The 24,186-nt window shown below is 40.7% G+C and overlaps 1 protein-coding gene across 2 annotated transcripts in view; it reads right to left on the bottom strand.

Moving 5' to 3' along the window:
- Positions 1-24,186, bottom strand: part of FANK1 (fibronectin type III and ankyrin repeat domains 1) — a 100,143-nt gene that overhangs the window by 26,325 nt on the left and 49,632 nt on the right. For both annotated transcript variants that reach the window (XM_072740376.1, XM_072740374.1), the window contains exon 2: positions 908-1,085. In XM_072740376.1, the coding sequence (XP_072596477.1) occupies positions 908-1,085 (178 nt within the window). The remainder of the gene's footprint in view (positions 1-907; positions 1,086-24,186) is intronic.

Raw genomic sequence — 24,186 nt, 5'->3', positions numbered from 1 at the left:
AAGTCAATTTTAGTTCACAGCCATATTCGTATCGTGGTTTTGGCACCCCTAAAACTGCCATTTTGCAAGTGGTAAAGCACTTGCAAAATCAAAGGGAAGCAAGTAAGAGTTGAAGACTAAGGGGAAAAAATGACTTCTTGATTACCCCCATTACATTCATTTATTCATTTGTGTGACGAGTGTTCAGAGGGCCCGCCGTGTGCCAACACTGCCTGGGACAGGGGCACTGGGTGTTACACAAGCAGTTCTGCTTGTCGTGGAATTTAAATACTGGTGGGAAGACAAAATGAACATGCCAACAGGGCAAGTAATTCCAGCAGAAGCCGAATGTGAGGAGAACATGAAACCAAGTCGGGACAGAGAGGATACCTGGATGGGACGGCCGCTTCAGAGGCCTTCTGAGGAGGGAATATTTGACCCGAAGTTTGCATGGTGTGGAGGCACCAGCCATCAGAAAACAGGAGGAAACGCACTCAAGGTAAGATAACAAGAAAGGCCCCAGCCTGGGCACCAGCACAGACTGGGAACAGCTAACGAAGAACAGCAATGTGACAGGAGGTCCAGACGGCATCCCCCAACCCACATCTCCGAAACACAGCAGGTACCTGACGGTACCTCCTCCAATTTCAGAGTCTCTTGATTCTGACTCTACATTTTAGAGCTTTAAAATATACCATCAGAATACTGCAGAAGCCTAAGAAGCTCTCAAAAGGTATGAGGTTTAATTTCAAAGTTACTGCTAATGCAGATCTTCCAAAAATCCTAATCCATAAAAAGCATGCATGCAGATGATGCCGACTCGTTCTTTTCTTTCATTTCAAAAGGAGTCTTTTTAGAGACAATCGAAACCATTCCAGCTCATCAGGAAATCAAAGCAAAATGTTAAGCGATTCAACATTGCACCTACGTATAAATGATACCGTAAGTGTGCATTTTGGGGTCTTCTTCTTCGATCGAGAACCTGAACCACTGCTCCTGAGGTCCTTGCCGTTTCGCTCTCTTTTCCAGATCCCAGTACAATTCAATGCTGTGATGAGTCACTTTGCCCACAACAGGTGGATGAGGCTTTGAGGATGGTGTGATTCCTAAAAAAGAACGACACAGAATTTCAGAACTCCATTTCCGTAAGGACATCAGCTGAGTGCATTAGAGCTGCTCAGAGATCAGACTGTTTTCCTACACATCAGACACACGTGTGGGCACTCCTCCCTGCTGCTTGAAGAACATCTGAAAAGCTCAAGTGACAGGAAATTCAGCTGATGTAGTGAGCTACCACATACTTCAATGAGTAGATCGTATCACAACCCATCAATGCCATATTTCACTTATGGACCTTTCCAAAAACGATGGTTAACAGATCAGACTCATTAGGGCGTTCTTGAGCTAATGAAACTCAGTGTGCTGCTGGAACCCTTCAGTGAACTGGCTGGTACACAAAGCTGATAGACACATAGAGCTGGTCCAACTATTTGTAACATAGGTGACAAAGGATTGATATCCACTCTACACAAACAGCTCTTACAGACTAGCCAAGGGGAAAACCCAAAGGCTAATAACCAACCAGGCAAATGATGAGCAGCGGACAAGACAAAAACAGCTAACATAATGTCCAAACAGACGTTGATATTCCCAACTGGCCACAGAAATTGATAACAAAGGCATATAACTCTATATCCAACCAGACACTCAAGATGTCTTAACTATCAGAGGCGACGATGTAGGGAGAGGATGCTCTCATGTGATGCTGGTGGGGAAATAGGAATTCTGTGCAGTCTTTTTAGGAAGCAATGTGGCAGCTTGTATTACAATTAAAAATACAGATAGCCCCCTCTCCAGTCATCCCAGAAATCAGAGCACCAGAGCACAGAGGGACACCTCCATGTCCACAGTAAGAGCTACAGTTTTCAGCAAAAAAGAGATGACCCATGAATAAGGGGAGGGTCAAATAAATGATGACATGTCCATAGCATGGGAGATTACAAATGAACTAGATCCATACTGGATGTCTGCTAGGATTTCTAAGCTCCTTGAGGGCTGGGTCCATGTCTTACTTTTTTTTTTTTTTTTTTTAATTGAGAGAGCGAGAGAGAGCAAGCAGAGGAGGGGAAGGGGCAGAGGCAGAAATAGAGAATCTTAAGCAGATTCCACACCCAGTGTGAAGCTCGAGCTCACGACCCCAAAGATCAGGACCCGAGCCAAAACCAAGAGTAGGACGTCCACTTAATCAACTGAGCCACCTGGGCACCCTGATGTCTTACATTTCTTTTTTAAAATTCTTCGTATCCCACAGGGCCTTTCAGGCCCCAGACATATCAGTGGTTTGCCACACTTGTCATTCATAAGAAACAGTCTTGTGCTTTTCTCAAGCCCTGTCTCAGGTAGGGGACCCACACTCCCCCCAGACCTCGGGGCCTCCTGCAGTGTAGACGCCTTTGAGGAAGGCAGGGCTGCCTTGATCTTGCCTGCTCCAGGCCAGGAGGACAACTACCAGTTTCCTTCACTTCCCACGGAGACACTAGAGGGCAGCCTGCAAGCTTATTTTTTTCAACTTTATTTTCCTAATATTTATCGAGGGCATGGCATGGTGGAATTGGATAAAGCCGGGTTTAAATTCGTGAACCAAAGATATTCAAAGTGTTTTGTGATAACTCAGTAACACGTGAAGTCGCTAGTTACTGTGTACTTCATACAATGAAATCTTACACAGCGACACAGGTACAATCTCAGCGAGTGAAAAACATACGTTCAAGGATCTGCTACATCGTACTGCATATGTAAGTTTTTACAACACAACACTAGACATTGTTTGTGAGTACACAAATATGCAGTGAAAGTCAAATCTGTGAAGGGGAAGGAATGCACACCACCAGGATAGAGTTATCTCAAAGAAAGTTGGAGAAGGGATACAGAGAGGTCCTGGGGAGGGAGACTTGCCACTGTATTTGCAGGGTTTCAGTTCTTTAAGAATTTAAGACCTACTTGGCAAGATGCATTTTAAAACTATATGGTACGTGGAGCCGTAGGATTTTTAACAGCTTTGGTATATTTGAAATATTAAGACCCATAAAAATGATAAACATTACTCTTATGGGCCTGTTGGTTTCCTTAGAGAAACCTATTTCAATGTTCTACGTACTAACATCTGTGGGGAAAAGAACACGTGAGCATTGACCACATGCTAGACACTGACCTTTCGGCATTAGCATCTCATCTAACCCCAGCGACGCTGCCTGGAACACACTGGAGACTCACACTCTGATGTTATGATACCATTGCTGAGCAACCCTTTTTTGCTGGTCTTTCCAGAGCCTTCTAGAACCATCCGAAGACCAGGACTGATTGACTCTTATGGATAAACGTCCCCCCTCCCCATGTAATTAGAAGCCAAGTAATACATCCATTCCAAAGACTTCTGGCTTAGAATCCCACTCAAAATCAAGATAGGCAAGAACCTCTAAATGCCAGAATTTGAAGTGGGTAAGTCAAATGGCTCGCCATGGATTTATGTGAGGAATAAAGAGATCATAAGATCATATCCCTGGTTATATAAGCTTTTCTCATGCCTTGCCCTTTACTAATCATTGATACAGTAAACAATAAGAGACCAGTGTCTGTGAGCTTAGCAGTGGCCACGGATGGTCAGACCTCAGTGAACTTGGCATCAGAGCCATGAGACATGGCAACGTGCCCACATCTAGCTGTGCTCTCGGGACGGTCAGTGTCCTCCTGCTCTCCACCCCTCCCCCTGATCTGCCACATCAGAAAAGGCATGGGGTTTAGACAGTTGTTTTCTTTTTTCTTTTTTTTTTTTTTTTTTAAAGGAGTGACTCAAATTTCACCGCCCCATGGCCTCACCACGCTTTAGCACTCAAACTGTCTGGCGTCTGGCTATAGCTGAGACACCATTCTGCACTGCTTTAGTACCCAGAACCCCCAAAGGTTTGTGCACGGACCAGCGAGGACATATTCTAAGTCTTGTTTACTGAACAACAAAACTTCCCACGATGGAAATCTCCATCTGGGCAAGAACTGCTTTGGGCAGAAAGCTGTTGATGTCAAACAGGACTCACACAGTTACAACATGAATGAGTGTTCTCATCAGGTAAGAGCTGAGGATTTTTCAGGTGGCCAAAGAAATAAAAATAAACAGTGGATGAGACCAAACTTGTTTTGGTCTTTGTCCAACCTACGGTCATTTGACGGGTGTGTTTGTATTTTCTTTGATAAAAATTCTGGTATTTTTATCATGACCTGTCAATATGCATATTGTAGGATGTTGGCTTTAGGATCCTAAAATATATGTATCAAGGATCAACAGATTACTAGCCAAAGTGCAAACATCAAGTATGCCAAGGGAACAGATCCCTGGGTCAGCACTGAGCCTCCATGAGCGTGGACAGAAATGGCAAGCGATAGGCCTACTCAGGGCCAGGCACTGTCGTTAGATGCTTTACATGTATTCATCTGGTTAACCTTCACTACAACTATAGATGGAAATAATAAAAATCCTTCTACCATTACCAAATACCAGAGATGCAGAGATTAAGGAATTTTCCCAAGGTCAGACTGTAGTAAGAGGCAGAACTAGGCAATCTGACTCAGAAAGTCTCTATTGTACCTGTACCCTGTACCCTGTACCATATGGCCTCTTAGGAGCAGAGATATAAGGTAGACCCAGGTGAAAAATCTGTTTAGATCTAAAGATTTTTTCAAACCATTCATTTTATTTTTAATTCCAGTGTAATGAACATAGTGTTAGTTTGGGGTGTACAATATAATGGTCCAACCACTCCATGTATTACTCAGTGCTCATCAAGGTAAGTGTACTCACAATCCCCTTCACCTATTTCCCCCATCTCCCCAGACCCCACCCCACCCCCACCCCAACCCCCCGCCCAATGACCATCAGTGTGTTCTCTAGAATTAGGAGTCTGATGTCCGGTCAAACCACTCATTTTAAATAAGTGAACTTTTTTAGCTTGTGAACTGGACTAAACCCCCCAGGACATTTAAATATGAGCATGAGAAGTCGACAAGAAAAAGGGAGACAATCACTGGTTGAAGTGCAGGGATGCTGCACACGGGAGAGATGAGGGAGAGTAACCCCTTCACGACACTGGGGCCAGGGAGGCTGCTCATCTTTGGGAAACTTGGCTCACAAAAAAGTACATGATCCAAGAGGAGCACAGAACCCTAATGGGGCCCAAGAAGGCAGAGAGGTTTGGCCGCCATTCACCTTGACACTGTGACCACGGGTAGGAAGCCAGCCAGTTGCCTCTACATCCAGCGTGGAACGTGGAGAGGAAAAGATGGCAAAACCGGTCAAGCAAAGGGTATAGCATGTGGGTTAAACAGTTAATGAGATGATCCCTAGAGAAGTCTGAGACAAATATTTATACCAGGCCATGGAATACACAATAAACTGGAAAGAAATATGCTACATTGAGTTTACTATCAATGTATGCACAAATTCCTCTATTTTTAAATTTTGTCACCTCCCCCCCCCCCCCACACACACACACTTTACAGGGAAGCTAGAATTGCAAGGGGAGAGGTACATGTATCTAGGACTCTAGCCCTGGCTCACCCACTCCAGCTGGCTGTATGACAAGTAATGTATCTTTCTTAAGGTGACTAAAAATCTACATTTTTGAAAAACTAAGCAATTCCCCTTTTTGCTATTTAACCAGGATGTTTATGCCCATTTTTGCATTTATCTTGTATCATAAGAAACATTACTTGGGGAACTATTTTTTAAAAGTTTTATAAAATGAGTGCATAAACACCACAACACATTGAGAGACACATGTGAGATGCTTTTTTTATTATTTTCATTCCAGTCTAGTCGGTATACAGTATTCGAGGCTACTTTTTTATACAGAACGTTTATTTTCCTGATAAGTGAGTTTCAGATCTTTTAGAAGGTGCTTTTGCTGAAGTCTGATAACCAGTGTCACATTTAGACAATCACATCACCTCAGGTCATAATCTCTGGCTTAAAATTTAACTTCCCTAAAGAAACCAACAAAAAGAAAAGAAAAAAAAAAAAACCCATACCTTCAATTTTGCATGGTTCCTTTAAACAGTTGGTAGGTTCTTTCCATTGTGACAAACTTTTCTTATCTTTAAAATTTTCCACCAGGAAACAGGTGGCCAGAGGTGGGGGTTGGGGGGAGCAAAGGCTGGAAACATATAAACTTCCAGCCATAAAATAAGTCATGAGAATCTAAGGGTGGCTACTACAAACAATACTGTACTGCCTATTTGCAAGGCGGTAAGAGTAGATCTTAAAAGTCCTCATCACAGGAAGAAAAGAAAAATGATTTGTAATTAGGTGGTAATTGGACTCATTGTGGAACCACAGAGCCACATACACAAATACCAAATCACTCTGTTGTACACCTAAAACTAATGTTATAGGTCAATGATACCTGAATATAATAAACGCCAAAAAAAAAAAAAAGGTTTTCCCAATTATGAAAAAGGAAAAAACTACAAGGCAGACGGCAAAAGGATGATTGAGGATTTATGCATGTGTTGTGTACCATAAATGCTCTTTGTAAGAAAGTTTATGCAAATCTGACAAAAATTTTATGCCCCTCTTGCCATTTGTCAAGTAATAAATAATGTGAACATGAAATATAGAGCCCTTCATAAACTGTCACCATCCAGTCCCTAGGGTTGCAAAAATGGTAAAAAAAAAAAAAAAAAAAAAAAAAATACAGCCCTCAAGCACACCAGAAATCCATTTCTAAAAAACTATTATTTACAAATTATAGGTTTAAACACAGAATACTATAAAGTATAAATAAACCAGTACATTATTAAGCCTTATTATCCTAATTTTTTTAAGTACAGGTTGTAATAATATAACACAACAGAAATGTGCCAGCCCTAGAAAAGGAGACTCACAATATGAATTAGTAACAACAGCAGAGTGACCTAGTATCCTAATGATTGGCACGTGACAGTATCTTAAAAGCTACAGAGAGAACTCGTGACCATGATCTTTATTGAAATTGGTTGTGATTAGTGTCATGGAAAGCAGAAAATGATGGAGAAGCAGCGAGGAGCATAGTCATCATAAATATAATACCGTAAAAGCAGAATGGCTGTCTCCCTGTCCTTCCAAAGACATCTGCAGATTTACGGAGGTCAAATTTCATTGACAAGGGACATTTGCAGCCTGGCCTCCAGTGGCAGATGGTTTGTAATGAAGAGGACAGCACACGGAGGGGACACTATATAAAGAACAGTCGTGGCTGTCACCTCGAAGCAATTCATCATGGCCTGACCATGGATTTATAGCAACCGTCAATCAAAAACTTACTCCAGATCAATATGACAAGGAGATCATAATCCTTCCTACACCCAGGATTTTAAAAGTATCATAAAAAAATGTTTGCCATGAATATATATACCAAAGAAGGATTTTTCAATCAAGTATCATAAGAGCCACATATTGAGGACAGTTTTTCCTTTAAGTTAAAAAATGAAATGTGACAGCCAAAATGGGCTTAGCTCCCCCAAACAGTCCTATTGCTCTCATTAAATGGAATCCTATAAAACTCTAATAGATGAAAGGACCAAGGAGAGAAGTAGATAAACTTGAGAAATTATAACCATCAGTAAATACAATTAAGCAAATATCCAAAGTTTCTACTAATCCAAAAAGGTAGTGCTTAAAGGGCAGAATCAGACCTATAAATACAGAGAATGAACTGGTGGTTGCCAGAGGGGAGGAGGCTGGGGGGCCGGGCAAACGGGTGAAGGGGAGCATGAGATCCAGGCTTCCGGGTATGGAACGAATGTCATGGGACAAAAGGCACAGCGCAGGGAACACAGGCCACGATACGGCAACAGCATTTACGGCGACAGATGGGAGCCACACTCGTGGGGAGCGCAGCGCAATGTATAAACTTGTCCAATCCCTTTGCTTTAGTCCTGAAGCTCGTGTAACACTGTGCATCATCTATACTTCAGGAAAAAAGAAGTGGGACGGGGGAGGGGGGTATTAAAATAACTGAGGTACCTTTTGATTTATAAAATTTGATGAAAAAAAAAAAACATGAAGTGGTTATACCCTGTGCTAAAGACTGTGATAAAACTGGCTTACCTACAGATTGGGGGAAGTCCTGTAAACAATTCTTGACTAAAACAGTTTGGCCATACTCGGCAAGGATTATACAATATCCAACATCCCACCTGGTGACTCTTCTAGAAACAGGTCCAAGGAAAAGACTTCAAAACCAAAAAATGAATATAAAACCTAAATGTCTTTGTATTGTATATACTCTTACTTCATATTGTAAAACATACAAATAAACTCAAACATAAAAAAATAGAATAGAGGACGCCTGGGTGGCTCAGGGGTTGAGCGTCTGCCTTCAGCTCAAGGCTAAGGATTGAGTCCCGCATCAGGCTCCCTGTGAGGAGTCTGCGTCTCCCTCTGCCTGTGTCTCTGCCTCCTCTCTCTGTGTGTCTCTCATGAGTAAATAAATAAAATCTTTTTTAAAATTTTAAAAAATTAAAAGAAGTAGAATAGCATAGTATCCTCACACCTGGCACCCATGCTTCATCAACCAGCTGGATCATGGCCAATCTGATGTCATCTATCCTTCCACCTACCTCCATCCCTCCCCCAAACCTGGATTACTTAATAGCTAAATTTTAATGAGCCTTCACTTTGTATCAGACTGTGTTGTAAGCAATTTGTATATCACATCTCCTATATTGCATCTCCTATACCAATGATATTCTTTATCATTTAGTCTTTCTAACAATTCCAGGAAATCTAAGAATTTCCTCAATTTTACAAATGGGCTAAGGGTTGAGGTCACAGAACTTGCCAGGGAGGGCATCCAGTAAGCAGCAGAGCAAGGCTGTGAACCCAGGCAACACGACAGCAGAGCCATGCCCTTAACCTCTCTGTGCACCATTTACTACCTCCCCTACATTTAACCATACACGCACACATACATAAATGATAACAGGAAAACCAAGAGAATCACCTCGGCATCACTGATAGCAATAAAAACTGCAAAGAATCTAAATGTTCAAAAATATGGAATTTGTTGTATACACTTTGGTACATCATTTATATGCAAGAATATTTAGCCACTAAAAAGCCACATGGGAGAAAATATACTAATGTCAATATGCTTGATATGCTAAGGGAAGAATACAAATTTGTACAGATACTATGGTATGGAATATACAGATGCATATACAGAAAAACTTAGAAAAATGAAAGACAATTAGAGCAGAATTATGGCTGATTCGGGGTATGTTCTATTGTCATTACAGGATGGAATACAGAAGAAAAACCAAAATGTTACTGCTCATTTTCACGTATCCTTAACGAAAACAAAATTCAGTTAAGGTCAACTATCAGCCTAGATTCCTTCTCCAAGCCTGTACGTACATGAAGAAACAAGCCCGATAAAATAAGCCAATAAGTCAACGTGGATGCTTCACAGCCTGAGACGTTTCAATTACACTCTGGCTCGATTTATTGACCATTTTAGTAGCAGATATTCAGCATCACACCTACTCCCAAGGAGTAAGTTTACTTTAGATCCATTCATTCAGCATATTTGTGGGACACCTACTATGTCTTGATGGCCCAAGTGTGAGCAAGCTGGAGAGGGAGAGGGCGCTAAGAGGCCTGACACCAAAGGAACACAAACCAGAGGCAGGCCACGGCAGAAGGAAAGGCAGCAGGTGTATCTCAGGTTGGAGGTGTGGGGCTTCAAGGGGTGGGGAGATGCTCTCAAGTGAGGTGTGAAGGGTCAGAGGGATAAGTCTAGCAGGGCCTGTGGGCGGAGAGAACATCATCTATTAAAAAAACATTAACTTTCCTTGGGGTGCCTGGGGGGCAGACTCAGTTAAGCATCCTACTCTTGGTTTCCACTCAGGACATGATCTCAGGGCTGTGGGATCTTGCTGTGTGTTGGGCTCCGTGCTCAGCGGGGAGTCTGCCTCTGACTCTCTCTACCTCTCCCTCTGCCCCTCCCTCTGACTCTCTTTCTCTCAAAATAAAATACATCTCTAAAAAATTTTAATGAAAATTTTAATTTGCTTAGAAAATGTCCTTATATTTTTACTGCCAAGCATCCTTATCTTCTAAGAGAAAATAATATAAAATGCAAGCTTCTTACAGCCACTTCTCACTACTTTGCTAGAAAGCTTTTAGAGGAAAACAGAAACCAAATAAAGCAAAACTCAACTAACAAACAAAAGACAAAACCTCCTAGAATAAGAATTAGGAACCATAGCTTCTTGTCTTGGCTCCACCGCACGTTTTCCTCCTCAGAAAAAAGAAGGTAAATAAGGAGGACTACCTGGCCTGCCTGCCTGCCTCCCTCCCCACACCCCCCACCCTCCCTCTTAGATTTCCTGCAAAAAAAAAAAAAGAAAAGTGATTTGAAGTGTAAAAGGGGCTTCAACATATGATAGAGGTAATGCTTCTAAAAAGGTGTACTTTCTACTTTTTGCTACATGCAAACTCTGCTTGGAATTCCACATGGGTACCAGGTAGGAGACACAAATCGGAGAGGTGTTTCCAAACTATTTCTTTTACCTAGTTCTTATGACTGCAGTTTACCACAGTTTGCTCTGAGCAAGTCACTGCACCAGACACTCGAGCTCGAGTGTTTCTAAACCTCTCAATGACCTGATGCTCTTAATATACAGACTAGGAGGAGAGAGCAAGAAGAGACAGGCTCAAAGAGGTAAAGCTGCTTAATTCCAGCCCAGGTCTCTAACCCCAGAGCCGGTGCTCCTCCCCACATGCAGCACCGTGTGGAGCTTCAGAGCTTCTCAATGGAAACGAGTAACGAATCCTTGGGAAATGACAGTCTTTCCAAACCAAATGTGAAAAGTCAACTTGCTATTTATATTCCTTTGGCACAAAGCATGCTACTGAAGTTTCAAATAGATTTAGGGTGAAAATGGTAGGATGCTTTAATAGTGGCAATAAGAAAGATGTTCACAGGTATCTGCTTCGCCTACGTACTTTAAAAAAATTGCACTGAATAGGACTAAGCAATTCAACAGAAGCAGAATGCCAATGAAATCGTACCCTCAAAGATAACCAGAAAAAGGAGCTGAAAGGAGATTTCACAATCATCAAATTTATGAAAATTGAATCTGCTGACTGCAGAGAAGAGAAACAGTGGGAATGTTCTTAAATGGCCAGGGGAAGTATGAACAAAGAATTCTCTCTGGCGAGCCATCTGCCCAGGTGAAGTACAGTGCAATCTCCACCATCCAGCCATTCCACTCCTAGCTACACAGGCCCTGACGTGGCAGGAATGTTCATGGCAACTCTGCATGTGGAAAACACTGAAAACCACCTGAACTGCCTGCATGAGAAGATTGGACAAATTATGAATAATCGTACATCTACTGGAATAGTGTATGGCCAGTAGATTGAAATTGCAATTAATAGGATTTTAAAGCTTCTACCTGGATAAATCTGAGGGTAACTGAATTACAAAAGCAAGTTGTAAAGTGATGTGTACATGATGACACAATTTCCATAAAGTTTGAAAAGCAAAACTGTCCAACGATAGAGAAAGGAGAGAAAGGAATGGGAATAGCAGAATAGTTTTATGGGCAATGCTTGGTTTCTTGAGCTGGGTGGCAGCATGTGATAACTTTTTTATGACTAAACCACTTAATGAAAGAACAGAATAAGGTACTACACACACAGATGTATTTCTATCCTTATTCTTGTCTTCTCACAGCCTAAATAAACGGGTATGCAAATAACCCATATATAAAAATCACCTTAATATGTTAAACAGGAACGCCTGGGTGGCTCAGTGATTGGAGCACCTGCCTTCAGCCGAGGGCATGATCCTGGAGTCCCAGGATTGAGTCCCACATTGGGCTCCCCGCGTGGAGCCTGCTTCTCCCTCTGCCTGTGTCTCTGCCTCTCTGTGTGTCTCTCATTAATAAATAAAATATTTTTAAAAAATTTAAAAAATAAAGTGTTTTACAAAGGTGGTTCCATTTCAAATTCGGACACCCAAAAGGAGTCACGTGTCTTTACTGTTTTCTACATTTCAATAATACATTCAATCCACCCAGAGATCGAGCTCCTTGAGGTGAACCGAGGTTCACTCTCCACTCCCAATACCACTTCATAAATGCTTGATCTGAGCTGACACTATTCAAATACTCAAGGAATTGTCCCATAATTCCTTAAAAGTAGATTGCAATTAATTCAACTACGAAAGGCTGGTGTTTTAACACAGTATATTATTTACCATGTTTTATTCTACATCTGTCAATGCTTATCAATGCGGAGACTGCATATTATTGACCGGTAGGTGTGAGAAATAGCAACTTTGAAAAAGCAGAGAGGTTTCCACCACTGGAAACCTGGTGTTGTAGGAGTTCAAATCATTATGTTGCCCACCTCCTAGTTCACACTTGTCATCCCGTGGGATGTGATACTTTGTCTCCTGACAGAGATTTGCCAGTTGCCTTCCACTGAGCCCTATAAAAATTAACTCAATCCAGCTTGTAGCATAAATAACTATACTGTCATGAACCCCTCTTATTCACACGAATATAGTGGAAGATGCATACTGCCAAAAATCTTTGCAATCCTATAGCTTTTTAGCACATTTCGCAGTTAAAAATTTTTTTTAAGATTTTATTTATTTATTGACAGAGAGAGAGAGAGGAGAGGCATAGACACAGGCAGAGGGAGAAGCAGGCTCCACGCAGGGAACCTGATGTGGGACTCGATCCCGGATCTCCAGGATCACCCGGGCTGCAGGTGGCACCAAACTGCTGCACCACCAGGGCTGCTCCATTTTGCAGTTTAAAATGATTGTAATCAGGATCATTGTCTTAAATTTCTCTCAAAACTGCTATTTTCCTGATCTGTTCTCTAAACCAATCTTTTTTCTACCTATTCTCTGTTCTTTACTTTTCAGTATTTTTTTTTAATGTTACTGTGTGGTAGGCACTCTAAGTATTGAAGGGGTAGGACAAGACAGATGGTTCTAGCTGAGTCCACGGTCTTACAGCAGATAGAAACATGACACAAAGAACCTCCCCCTTCAAAAAAAGATCACAATTTTGATCATTGCTCTACAAGAAACAAAGGTGCTGAGAGCCCTTTGAGCTCATCTGTCAAGGGTGCAGCCCAGAAAGGGCCATGAAGACATTATAGCAAGGAAAAAAAGAGTCATCATTCCATGTAAGTTGGTGGATGGACACAAGGTGCAAACTTTCCTCGTGCAAATCCAAACCAAAAAATGAACTGGATCATTTTAATAGCAACTGAGTAGTCTAATATTAAGATCTCTAGAGAAAAATTCAACCCTCATCATCAACATACAAGTCTCTCTAGCTATCCAAAAACAGAATGTTCCTGTGAAACTTTTTATAATCCAAAATGGCATAAGATGAAGAAGCAATTACCATTAATTTGGATGGAAAAATGTGTTAGCATTCTCAGACCCAAAAGATCACCTCTCGTAGGCTTTTCTGTTACCCTAGAACATATCTCATTATTAGATGCACAAAATAAGTGGAGATGAAGCACAGCTTCTCACAGGCACAAGTCAAAGCTCTGGCAGCTGGAGGCAGAGAGTTGGATGCAGAGATTTTGAGTAGAGCTCCCCCGGGAGGGAGTCTGGGGGCACCACTCCCACTGCTCAGCACACACTGCCTCTAGAATGGCCTGCTGCAAAACCAATGCTGAATGCTTTTTTCACTCTTTGCCCTTTTTCTTTTTAATTTAAATTCAATTAGTTAACATATAGTGTATTAGCTTCAGAGGTAGAGTTTAGTGATTCATCAGTTGCCTATAATACCCAGTGTTCATTCCATCGTGTGTCCTCCTCAATGCCTGTCACCCACTTACCCATCTCCCCCCAACCCCTCCCACCTCCAGCAACCCTATTTGTTTCCTAGAGTTAAGAATCTCTTATGGTTTGTCCTTTCCTCTGATTTCGTCTTCTTTGGCCTTTTTCTTAAAGCGAATGTCCTCTTCAGATTTCTTTCAGTTAGCAAAATCAGGTACTAACATAGGCCTTCGTAAAAGTGAATTTTGAAAAGCAGAAGACACCTGTATTGTGATTAATGAAAACATCACAGTTCTGTTATGCATCAGTACATATTTCCCACACACTGTGGCCCTTCCACATGTGGCTCTTTTATAAACTTATAACCACACCCCAGCTTTTCCAGCATTTCTTTCTGCAATAATAAACAGAAAGGTTGAATGAACTCACCATATAAAAACTTCTTAAACCATAAATCTCTCCAAACTCACTCATTCTAAATAAGTTACCAGGGTATACACAGGAAAATGCGTTGTACTTTGGCAGCCAGTATGGAAAGAACCAGGATCATAAGTCAGGCATTAATTATAAATAGTGGTTATTGTTCTTTGCATTTATCAGAATAATGTCCTGAATAAGAAAGCCCCTGCTTCTATTATGGGATTGTTTTTGTATCCATCTGTGTCTTGGCTCCCATCAGGTTTTAGTGGCCAAGATTTATGACCAGACACTTCACTGTACATAGTAACTAAACCTGTTCAACAAACAAAATTCAGAGGCAACTACTATGTTATAGTTGTTCTTCCAGAAAGTCCCTGTCCTCTAGTGTGTAAGTAACAGTTTGAAATAGAGTTCCTTCTCCCTCTCTGCACTTGTTACAGATGTACAGCTTTGATCTCAGGCTTGAAGGCAAATAAATTTCTGGAGTCCCTTGAGCCAGCTTCCAGCGTGCTTCCCCTGGCTTCCACCCTCACCAACTCCCTTCCTCCACGTCTTTCCCTCTTCATACGCTTACATCCTCTACCCCCAACTCTTCCCTTAAATTTCTGAAAAATGATTAGGAAATGTTGACTTGAAATGATCATTGAATTACAAGCTTTTTTTGTACTCACACAATCTTACCGTGGCATGGAAATGCATATCCCTTTCTAAACGGAGACTACAAGATTAATCCTACAAATGAAAATTGACACCTGTAAGCATTCCAGCATAACCTCAATTAAAAGGCAAAGTCCTTACTGTCCAATCAGATGAGCTCTAAAAAGTATGCTGTACTGTCTTCAAAAAGAAACAAAGATAGTTATTCAGATACTGGAGATTTTTTTAAAGAGAATTCTCTGGGTTAAGCACATTTTCCCCCAGAAACAATGAGGACCACTAGCAATTCAATGAAGATACAAAGATTTCTTGAGCATGGAGAAGATTTTTCCAAAAATGGCATCATATTCAAGGTATTGTCTTGCAGTTTGCCATTTTAAGTTAAAACAGGCGACTGATACTCTTACGTGTTAACATAGGTGGCTTTAATTCAATTTTTGAAAACTATTCCATGCATATGATAATCTTGTACAGACAATAAAATTCAATAAAAATTATGGTGCATTTAACTTTACATAGTATTGCAAGTATTCTTATAAGACAAATTTGTAGCAGTAAAACTCTTGAGTCTTTGGATACATATAGATTTCGTTTTTATTTTTATTGCAAAATTACCCTTTAAAATGTGCATATATCAATGTACCAACTGTATGCAAGAGACTGATTTTCTTGAATCCAGACAAACAAGACTATTATCAGACCCCCAAAGACACTGTGATAGATCCATACATTGAAATATCACTTAACACTAAAAATGCATAGTTAATTCATAAAAATCCATGAAGAGTTATTGTACTATTGATACGTGCAGTAGCAGTTAAAACTCAAAACCATTATACTGAGTAGAAGGGGCCAGACAGAAGTGTTCATACTGAGTGACTCCACTTATATGGAGTTCTAGAAGAAGCAAAGATCTCTAGTGATCAGATCAGTGATTGCCTAGAAACGTGCTTGCGAGGTAGCACAGGGACCTAGGGGGATTTTTTTTTGGTGATAGAAAGGCTCTATATTTTGACTGAAGTGGTGGTACACAGGTGAATACATTTGCTGAAACTCTTACTTCATACTTAAAATGAGTACACTTTACTGTATGTAAACCATACCTCAGTGAAGTTGATTCCTAAAAGAACAAACGTATAGTATGTAAGATGACCCTAAATGCTAAGAAAAAAAAATAATAAAAGCAGGGAATGGGAATAGGGAGGTTGTGAAGGCTCCACTGGCAATGTAGCTTTTTTTTTTTCTTTTTTAAGAGAGCTTACAAATGGGGGCAAAAGAGCAGGAGAGAGAGGATCTCAAGCAAGCTCCATGCTCAGCACAGAGCCCAATGCCCTAGCTAGATGAAGGGCACTGTAAGCAGCAGGCAGAGCTAACACGACAACTTACAGGCAGGACCAAGCCCAGCATGTTTCTTGAACTGCAAGGAGGCCAGGATATTATAGGATCATGAGCAAGAACAGGAGAGGGTGAGGGGAGGGAAGCTCATGGGGACAAGGGAGTAGACAGGAGAAGGTCATCCAGGGTCTTTTGGTCACTGAAAAATCTTTGACTTTTGTGCTGGAGATGGAAAGTAATTTGAGTGTTCTGAATACAGTAGTGACACAATCTGATTTAGGTTTTAACAGGATCTCTCTGGCTACCATATTGGAAATAGACCAAAGTGAGGCAAGGGCAGGAGCAAGGAGGCCACTGCAGTGTTCCAGATGGAAATCTGAGGGCCTGGGAGGTAGGAGTGATAGAGTCAGAGTGATCAGATGTAGGCAACAAAACCCTCCTGACTCTGAAGGACCCTCCATTCCACAAAATTAGAGCTGGGATGGGACACACCCTTTGATGCCCCTTTGGTCTCACAAAAGGTAGAATTATCATCCAGAGACGGCCCACCTCTCCACCCCCACCCCAATTTTAAAAACACTGTAAAATGTGACAGGGTTCAGATCCATCAGGAACCGTCGGGAACAGAAACCTGGGCTTCAAGTCTCGGAACAACTGGAAGTGAGGAAGGAAGGAATCCACAGAGGCCAGAGAAGCAGGGCGTCAGAGCACAGGGAGGAGAACCAGAGTCGGCCTCATCCGCAGGCAGCAGGGCATCAAGTTCCCACGAGGCCAGAGTAATACAGAACCGTGTTTCCGGGATATCGGACCTGGAAAGCAACGAACAGCAGTGGAGGCAGACTCCCGGCTCTAAGGGAGGGAGCCAGAGTGGCCATAGTTCCTTTAAGCCCCTCGGCTACCTATAGGGCAGAAGCAAATGCTCTTTGGTGGAAAGATTCCTTGAGTCGAGTCATCAGCCACACAGTCTAAGATCAAATAAAGATCATCAAACACAAAGGCATGCAAGCTACTACCCAGTGAGGGGTGCGGACCCTTGTATTAAGCATGCCTTTTTTATTCTGAGGTTCTGACATCTGGAGCCTTACTGCCCCAGGAGGACGCCCCCTCCCAGGGATAGCCAATTCCTAGAGACCCTAAATTTACCTTCCGGTGCACCTTTCATATGAAAACTAGTCAATCCAGAGCACACACATCCTCCCACCTCCTCTAAGCTCTTAAACTCCAGGCCAATATCCACCTGCCCTGACCCCCTGTCAGGTACCTAACAAACTAGGGACAGTCCTTAGGCCCCAGAGCCTGTGGGCATTATTCAGAGTAGCCAGTCTTAAACCTGCTTACTCTTCCTTGTCTGGTCTTTCCCACAGAAACAGCAATAAAGGGTCTTGCCACAGTGCTCCTTACTCTCCCTCCCAACTGACCTGGCATTTCCCTGTGCGCCCCTGTCTCCACAGGGCATGACGTGCCCCCTGCTTCTGTGAAATGTAAGTCACAAACTATCTAATGGCAATGTCCTGACCTGTTCACTTCATCATACCTAATAATAAACTTACATTTAAAAATACCCTCCAAGATCCCAGGGTCCTGGGATCGAGCCCTGAGTGGGGAACCCTGCTCTGTGGGGAGTCTGCTTCTCCATCTCCCCTGATCATGCATGTGAGCTTGCTCGCTCGCTCTCTGTCAAATAAATAAATCTTTTTTAAAAAAAAATACCCTCCAAGAACTGAAGAGGTTGGAATGGTCAGATTCAAATGATCTAAGAGTTATATACATTAAAGAAATAAAAATTTTACAAAGTTGAATATATAACAAAAAACTATTAGGAATGGCCAGAAATAGCTGATCAAAAAAAGCATATGGAAGTCCTAGAAATGCAAATGTAATTATTGAAATAAAAACCTAAGCAGGGGATTAAGAGGCAAAGTAAGCAGAAATGAAAAGATAATTATATGTGTGAAGAATTTACCCAGGATAAAGCAAAGATAGAATATATAAAATAGAGGTTAAGAAAACAGAATGAGAAGATCAACATATCTTCTCTCTGAATGCCAAAAAGGAAGAATAAAGAGAATGGAGAAGAGGCAACATTTAAAGACTAACTTATGGACCATAACTATTTAAAAATATAAATTCGTAACTTCGGGAAGAAAAACATATCCCAAGCAGGATAAAAACATGCCTAGACACAAAAATGCAACAGCAGCACATCAAAAGCAATGGCAAGATCCCAAAAGCAACTATAGAGAAAGCGTGTCCCCTTACAAGGGAAGGTCAGAAGGAGACAAGATTCTCAATGACAGAACAGGAATATCTTCAGAGAGAAGAAAAAAAGTAGCTGTCAGCCTAGAACTGCACACTCAGGAAAATATTCCCTTCAGGGACAAGAATGAAATAAATGCTTTTATTTAAAAAAAAAAAAAGGAAGGCTTTTTTAAAGATTTGTTTTAGAGATGGGGAGGGGCAGGAGGATAGGTAAAGAATCTCAAGCAGACTCTGCACTGAGCACAAAACCCAACATGGGACTCGACCTCACAACCCTGAGCCGAAACCAGTTGAACCACTGACTGAAACATCCAGGTGCCCTAAAATGTACCAACTCTTAGCCCTTTACCCAATGCTCAAAGAATTTGACCATATGGTTCAAGCCTACTCCTCCATTTCTACGCTCAACCAACTGTGCCACCCAGGTGCTTTAAAAAACAAACAAACAAAATGTAGGCATTTTTCAAATATGTGCAAAGCCTACCTGATAAAGGACTTACATCCAAAATATAAACAGACTTCTTAAAATTCAACAATAGCAATTAAGAAATTGGCAAAAGATTTAAATCGATCTCACCAAAATGACATACAGATGGCAAATAAGCATATGAAAAGATGCTCGACGTCACACACCAATAGGGAATTGCAAATTAAAACAACATGCTGCCACCATACCCCTATAAGAATAGATGATATCCAAAAACCTGACAATAACAAATGCTAGCCAAGATGCCGAGCAACAAGAACTTGCTCATTGCTGTTGGTACAGCCACTTTGGGAGACAATTTGGCAGGGTTTTTGTTTGGTTCGTTTTTGTTTGGTTGGGTTTTGTTTCGTTTTTACAAAGTTGAACATAGTCTTACCAGATGACACACCAATCAAGAGCCTAAGTAATTACCCAGTCGATTTGAAAACTTATATCAATACAAAAACTTGTGTGAGAATGTTTACAGCAGCTATATTCATCGATGTCCCAAACTGGAAGCAATAGGTCCTTCAGTAGGTAAATGGACAAAGGAGCTATGGTGCATCCCTATGGTGGAATGTTATTCAACAATGAAAGAAATGACCCATCAAGCCACGAGAAGAATCTTACGTGTATATTGGTAAGTGAAAGCAGTCGAAGAAAGATACATTCATACAATTCCGATTATATGATATTGTAGAAAAGGCAAAACTGTGGAGAGAATTAAAAAAAAAATCAGTAGTTGCCAGAGGTTTCAGGGTAGGGAAGGAGGGACGAATAAGTGAAACACAAAGGATTTTTTAGGATAGTGAAATTACTCTTTATGAATTTCTAAAGGTACATACATGATACTATGCATTTGCCAAAAACCATAGAGCTTTACAGCACAAACAGTGAAGCTTAATGTATATAAATGTTTTAAATCATTTAGGTCGTTGGGAATCCCAAGGTGGAATGCACAATGTGATAAAACAATCTTTAACTGTTAACAAATATATGGAACCCCCTCATTGATGGATAGGGGGAAAGGGTTCCACCCTAAGTAACTTTGAAATATACAGAGACTCAAAGGGAAAAGAAACCACCCCAAGCACCATACTCCAATGGGTAACACTGCCTCCCACGGGGGTACAGGTTAACAATTGCTCATTGCTGCCCATGTATATTGGAACTGAACAATGAAGTAAATGAATGGCAGATGGTGAGAACCAAATCTGTCACTATCAGAGGTGGACACTTCACAGATAAGGAGAGTGATGCACATGTTAAATTATAGTTGGAGACCTCAGTATGAACTCATGTGTAGCTTAACTTACATATTTATTTATTTATACATGTGTACACACATGTAGATTTCTCTGCTCTGTCAGCTGAGAAGTCCTAAAAGCAATGATACCCCAATAAACAGCAACACGCAGTGCTAGCACCCAGATCTTGAGTCCTAATGCCATTCTTCAGGTAAGAAGAAAGCCTTTGGAGAAAGGGCTGATTCTAGAAACAGAGCAGGAAATATACAAGATGAGTCTGCAGCATCTAATAGTGCTAGAAAGTAAGTTAATGAGTTAAAAACAAAAAAACAAAACCCAGTGGTGAAGATATGCCAAATAGACATCAACTGAAAAACTCCTAATTACTCAAGCTGGAAAATTTGAGCAACAAAATGAATTTAGTATTGGACAATACCCCAAAGCATAAACTATATATCCATGAGTCCACACTGATATGAATAAATAAACAAATGGGAAAGAAACAAAAAAATCTCCCATGCAGGACTCCAGATAATTTAGGTGGATGGTATGTCGTCGAGGAGGTGGAAGTGACATTTTTACTTCTGTGGTCTTTTGCCCCAAAATCAAGGAACCCAATCTAATCTTGAGAAAAACATCAGAGAAATCCCATTGAGAGATGTTCTACAGAACATCTGAACCGGCATTCCTAAAATTTGCCAAGATCATCAAAAACAAGACAAGTCTGGAAAGTCTGAACCACCAAAGGCATAAGGAGACCTGACAATAAAATGTAATGTGGTATTCTGGATGGAAGCATGGAAAGGAAAAAAAAAAAGCATTTGGTAAAAACTAAGGAAATATAGACTTTAGTTTTAACAGTAGAAACTGAGTGTGGGTTACAGAGAAACTGTGCACTATCTTTGTGATTTTTTTTGTAAAACTGTTATAAAAATAAGCCATTTTAGAAAATGCATCACCAATAAGCAGAAAATATTACCTATAATGAGGAAAAAATAGGAATGAACCCAGACATGCTATAGATGATAGAATTCATAGAAAAGCATATTAACCTGGTGTAAGTATGCTCCAGGTGGTTCAAGAAGATAAACAGGAGCATGAGGAGGAAAGAAAAGAAAAAAAAAAAAAAAAAAAGCCTAACTGGACTTGTTTGAAAGATACAATAGGAAATGAAAAATAAACTTAATAGAATTTATAGTAGACTGTACATGGCAGAAAAAGGTCAATAAATTAGAAGTCACAGCAATTTAAAAAATGGTAAAATGGGGGCAACTGGCTGGCTCAGTTGGGAAGAACCTGTGGCTCTTGATCTTGGGGTGGGAGTTGGAGCCCCACATTGGGTGTAGAGATTACTTACACTAAAAAAAAAGTTTTGAAATGGGAAAATGAAGCATACAGAAACAAAACCTTGAGAATTAAGAGAGCATCAGTGAAATGAAGGAAAATATCAAGCAGTCTACCTTACATGTAATTGCAGTTCAAGGAGATAGAGAAAAACGCAGAAAAATTTTTTGAAGAAATAACAGCCAAGAATTTTCCAAATTTGATAAATAGCATAAACCTACAGATCCAGAGCTTCAAGAACCCCTAGCAGAATAAACTTAAAGCTGTGCCACGTAGGTTTTATTCTAATTGTTGAAATTCAGTGAAAAATCTTAAAAGCAGCCATCTATGGCAGGAAAAAACCCAGAGGAATAAAGGACAGTGGACTTTTCCTCTGGAATTATGTAAGTGAACACAATATAGAAACAAACATCTTTAAAGTATCCAAGAGAAAAAGGGTCTACCTAAACACTTTAGCTGCTGGCAATCTCTTTAAAAATAAAAGCAAAATAAAGGCTATTTTAGATGAACAGAAGCTGAAAGAATTCATCACCAGCAGCCCTGAACTATACAAAATGTTAAAGGAAATTTCTTAGGCAAAAGAAAAATCATAGGAGATGAAAACCTGGATCTACACAAAGGAATAAAGTGTGCTAAGGATGGCACATATGTGGGTAAATGGATCATCTGCCTAAAGTAAATAAGAACGTACTGTAAGGTTTAAGAGTTCGTAAAGAAGAAACATCTCGCAATAGCACAGAGGATTGGGGGATGGAAGTGCACGGTCCAGGGTTTCTAGTGCATAATGTCAAGTGGTGTGATATTACTTAGAGACTTTGATGAGTTCTCTACCACCCAAGCATACAAACTTATAATGCATTACCATTTCTCCTTTTTATTTTATTAAGATGCTATTTATTTGAAAGCGAGCATGAGAGAGAGAAAGATCACAAGCAGGGGGAGGGATAGAGGGAGAAGCAGATTCCCACTGAGCAGGGAACTTGATGCTGGACTTGATCACAAGACCCTGGGATCATGACCTGAGCCAAAGCCAGATGCTTTACGTTCCAAATAGCAATTTGGAACATGGTGTGGCCCAACCAACAAATATTGTCCAACTGGACTGAGTCACCCAAGTGCCCCATTTCTCCTTTTTAACTGTTTACTAAAACTATCTAGTTTTACTGTTTACTAGTTAACTGTTTAATAAAACTAGAGTAAAACCTCTAGTTTGTCAGATATTTTCTTAAGGAAACTGAGAAAGTTCCTTCTTGGCCACTAAAATTGCTAAACGAACATATCCACAGTTTATCAATCATTTAACTCTTGTAATTATTAAACTGGCACTTTAAAATTGTGCTCGCTGGGTGTTATGCTATATGTTGGCAAATCAAACTCCAATAAAAAAAATATACAAAAAAAAAACTGTGCTTGCTTCGGCAGCACATATACTAAATTTAAAATCCTAACCATAACTTTTAAACTTTAAAATTACTGTATTTTACTTTATACCACTACAAACCCATACAATAAATATATTACATCCCATGTACCTGGGCCACATTTTCTGCAAACCCAACAAGCGTCTTTGCTCAAAAGTAAAAAATTTTATCTTGATCAGAAGTGGGAAAGCAATAAAAATAAAGATTATTCATGCTCATACATAACAGTAAATCTGACTGTGCCTTCCCATTTTCTACTCTAGTATAACTCACATTATATATGGTGGCTTAATGATAAGAGCATGCAGGCAAGGGGTATCTCCAATAAATTTTATTTTCTGTACAATCTTTGAGAAAGCCTTGGATTTTTTCTTCTTTTCTAAAGTGAAATCCTCAATAAAATGTCACTTTGAATCCCCTTTCAAATATATTCCATCCTCATCCAGCTCATCCAGGCTGTTGCTTCCCCTCCTCAGTCCCATAAAAGTACCGGTTGAGCTTCAAGAACGGGAAGCGCTTTCTGCAACATGCATGAAATATTTGCATTCTTGGCAGGTAAAACACCTTGTAGCCAAACTGTTACACGGTTTTCTTAAGATCTCCATTTTCCTCCTGATTTGAACTTTAAAATATGAAGAAATAAGAACGTGGCCTCGCATGGCATTCTGGGGACATAGCCAGCATAATTAGCTCGGAGTGATGAGCTCAGTCTCAGGGGGACATTTCCACCAAGATGACACCAGAGCCTCCCCTGGTAGAGGCGGCACCCACAAAATGTTTAGTTTACACTAGCGATTTGGAACATGGTGTGGCCCAACCGACAAATATTGTCCAACTGGACCCATATTTATTAAATTTTTAGGAGGGTGTACCTATGACAGAGAGAGATTTACTAGAAAGTTCATGAAGCCTAAATCTCTGGGGTCTCGCATAAGCCTCTTCCAAGGGGTCTTAATAACGTGTTCACGTGGCAAAACATTCTCTTGTAAAATTTGCAAACGATGTCAGAACTCTAAATTGTTAGGAGAGTACCCGCTGCCTGCCTCTGCTGGGTCTGGTGGCATTGCAGGGACTGGTAATTTACGATCAAAGGGGCCTTGAGTTAGAAACTCATTTGCTGGGCAGCCCCAGTGGCACAGCAGTTTAGCGCCACCTGCAGCCCGGGGTATGATCCTGGAGACCTGGGATCGAGTCCCACGTTGGGCTTC

The sequence above is a fragment of the Vulpes vulpes genome, chromosome 15, assembly GCF_048418805.1.
Source record: "Vulpes vulpes isolate BD-2025 chromosome 15, VulVul3, whole genome shotgun sequence".
Classification (NCBI taxonomy): Eukaryota; Metazoa; Chordata; class Mammalia; order Carnivora; family Canidae; genus Vulpes; species Vulpes vulpes.
This window is presented reverse-complemented; position numbering and strand designations above follow the sequence as displayed.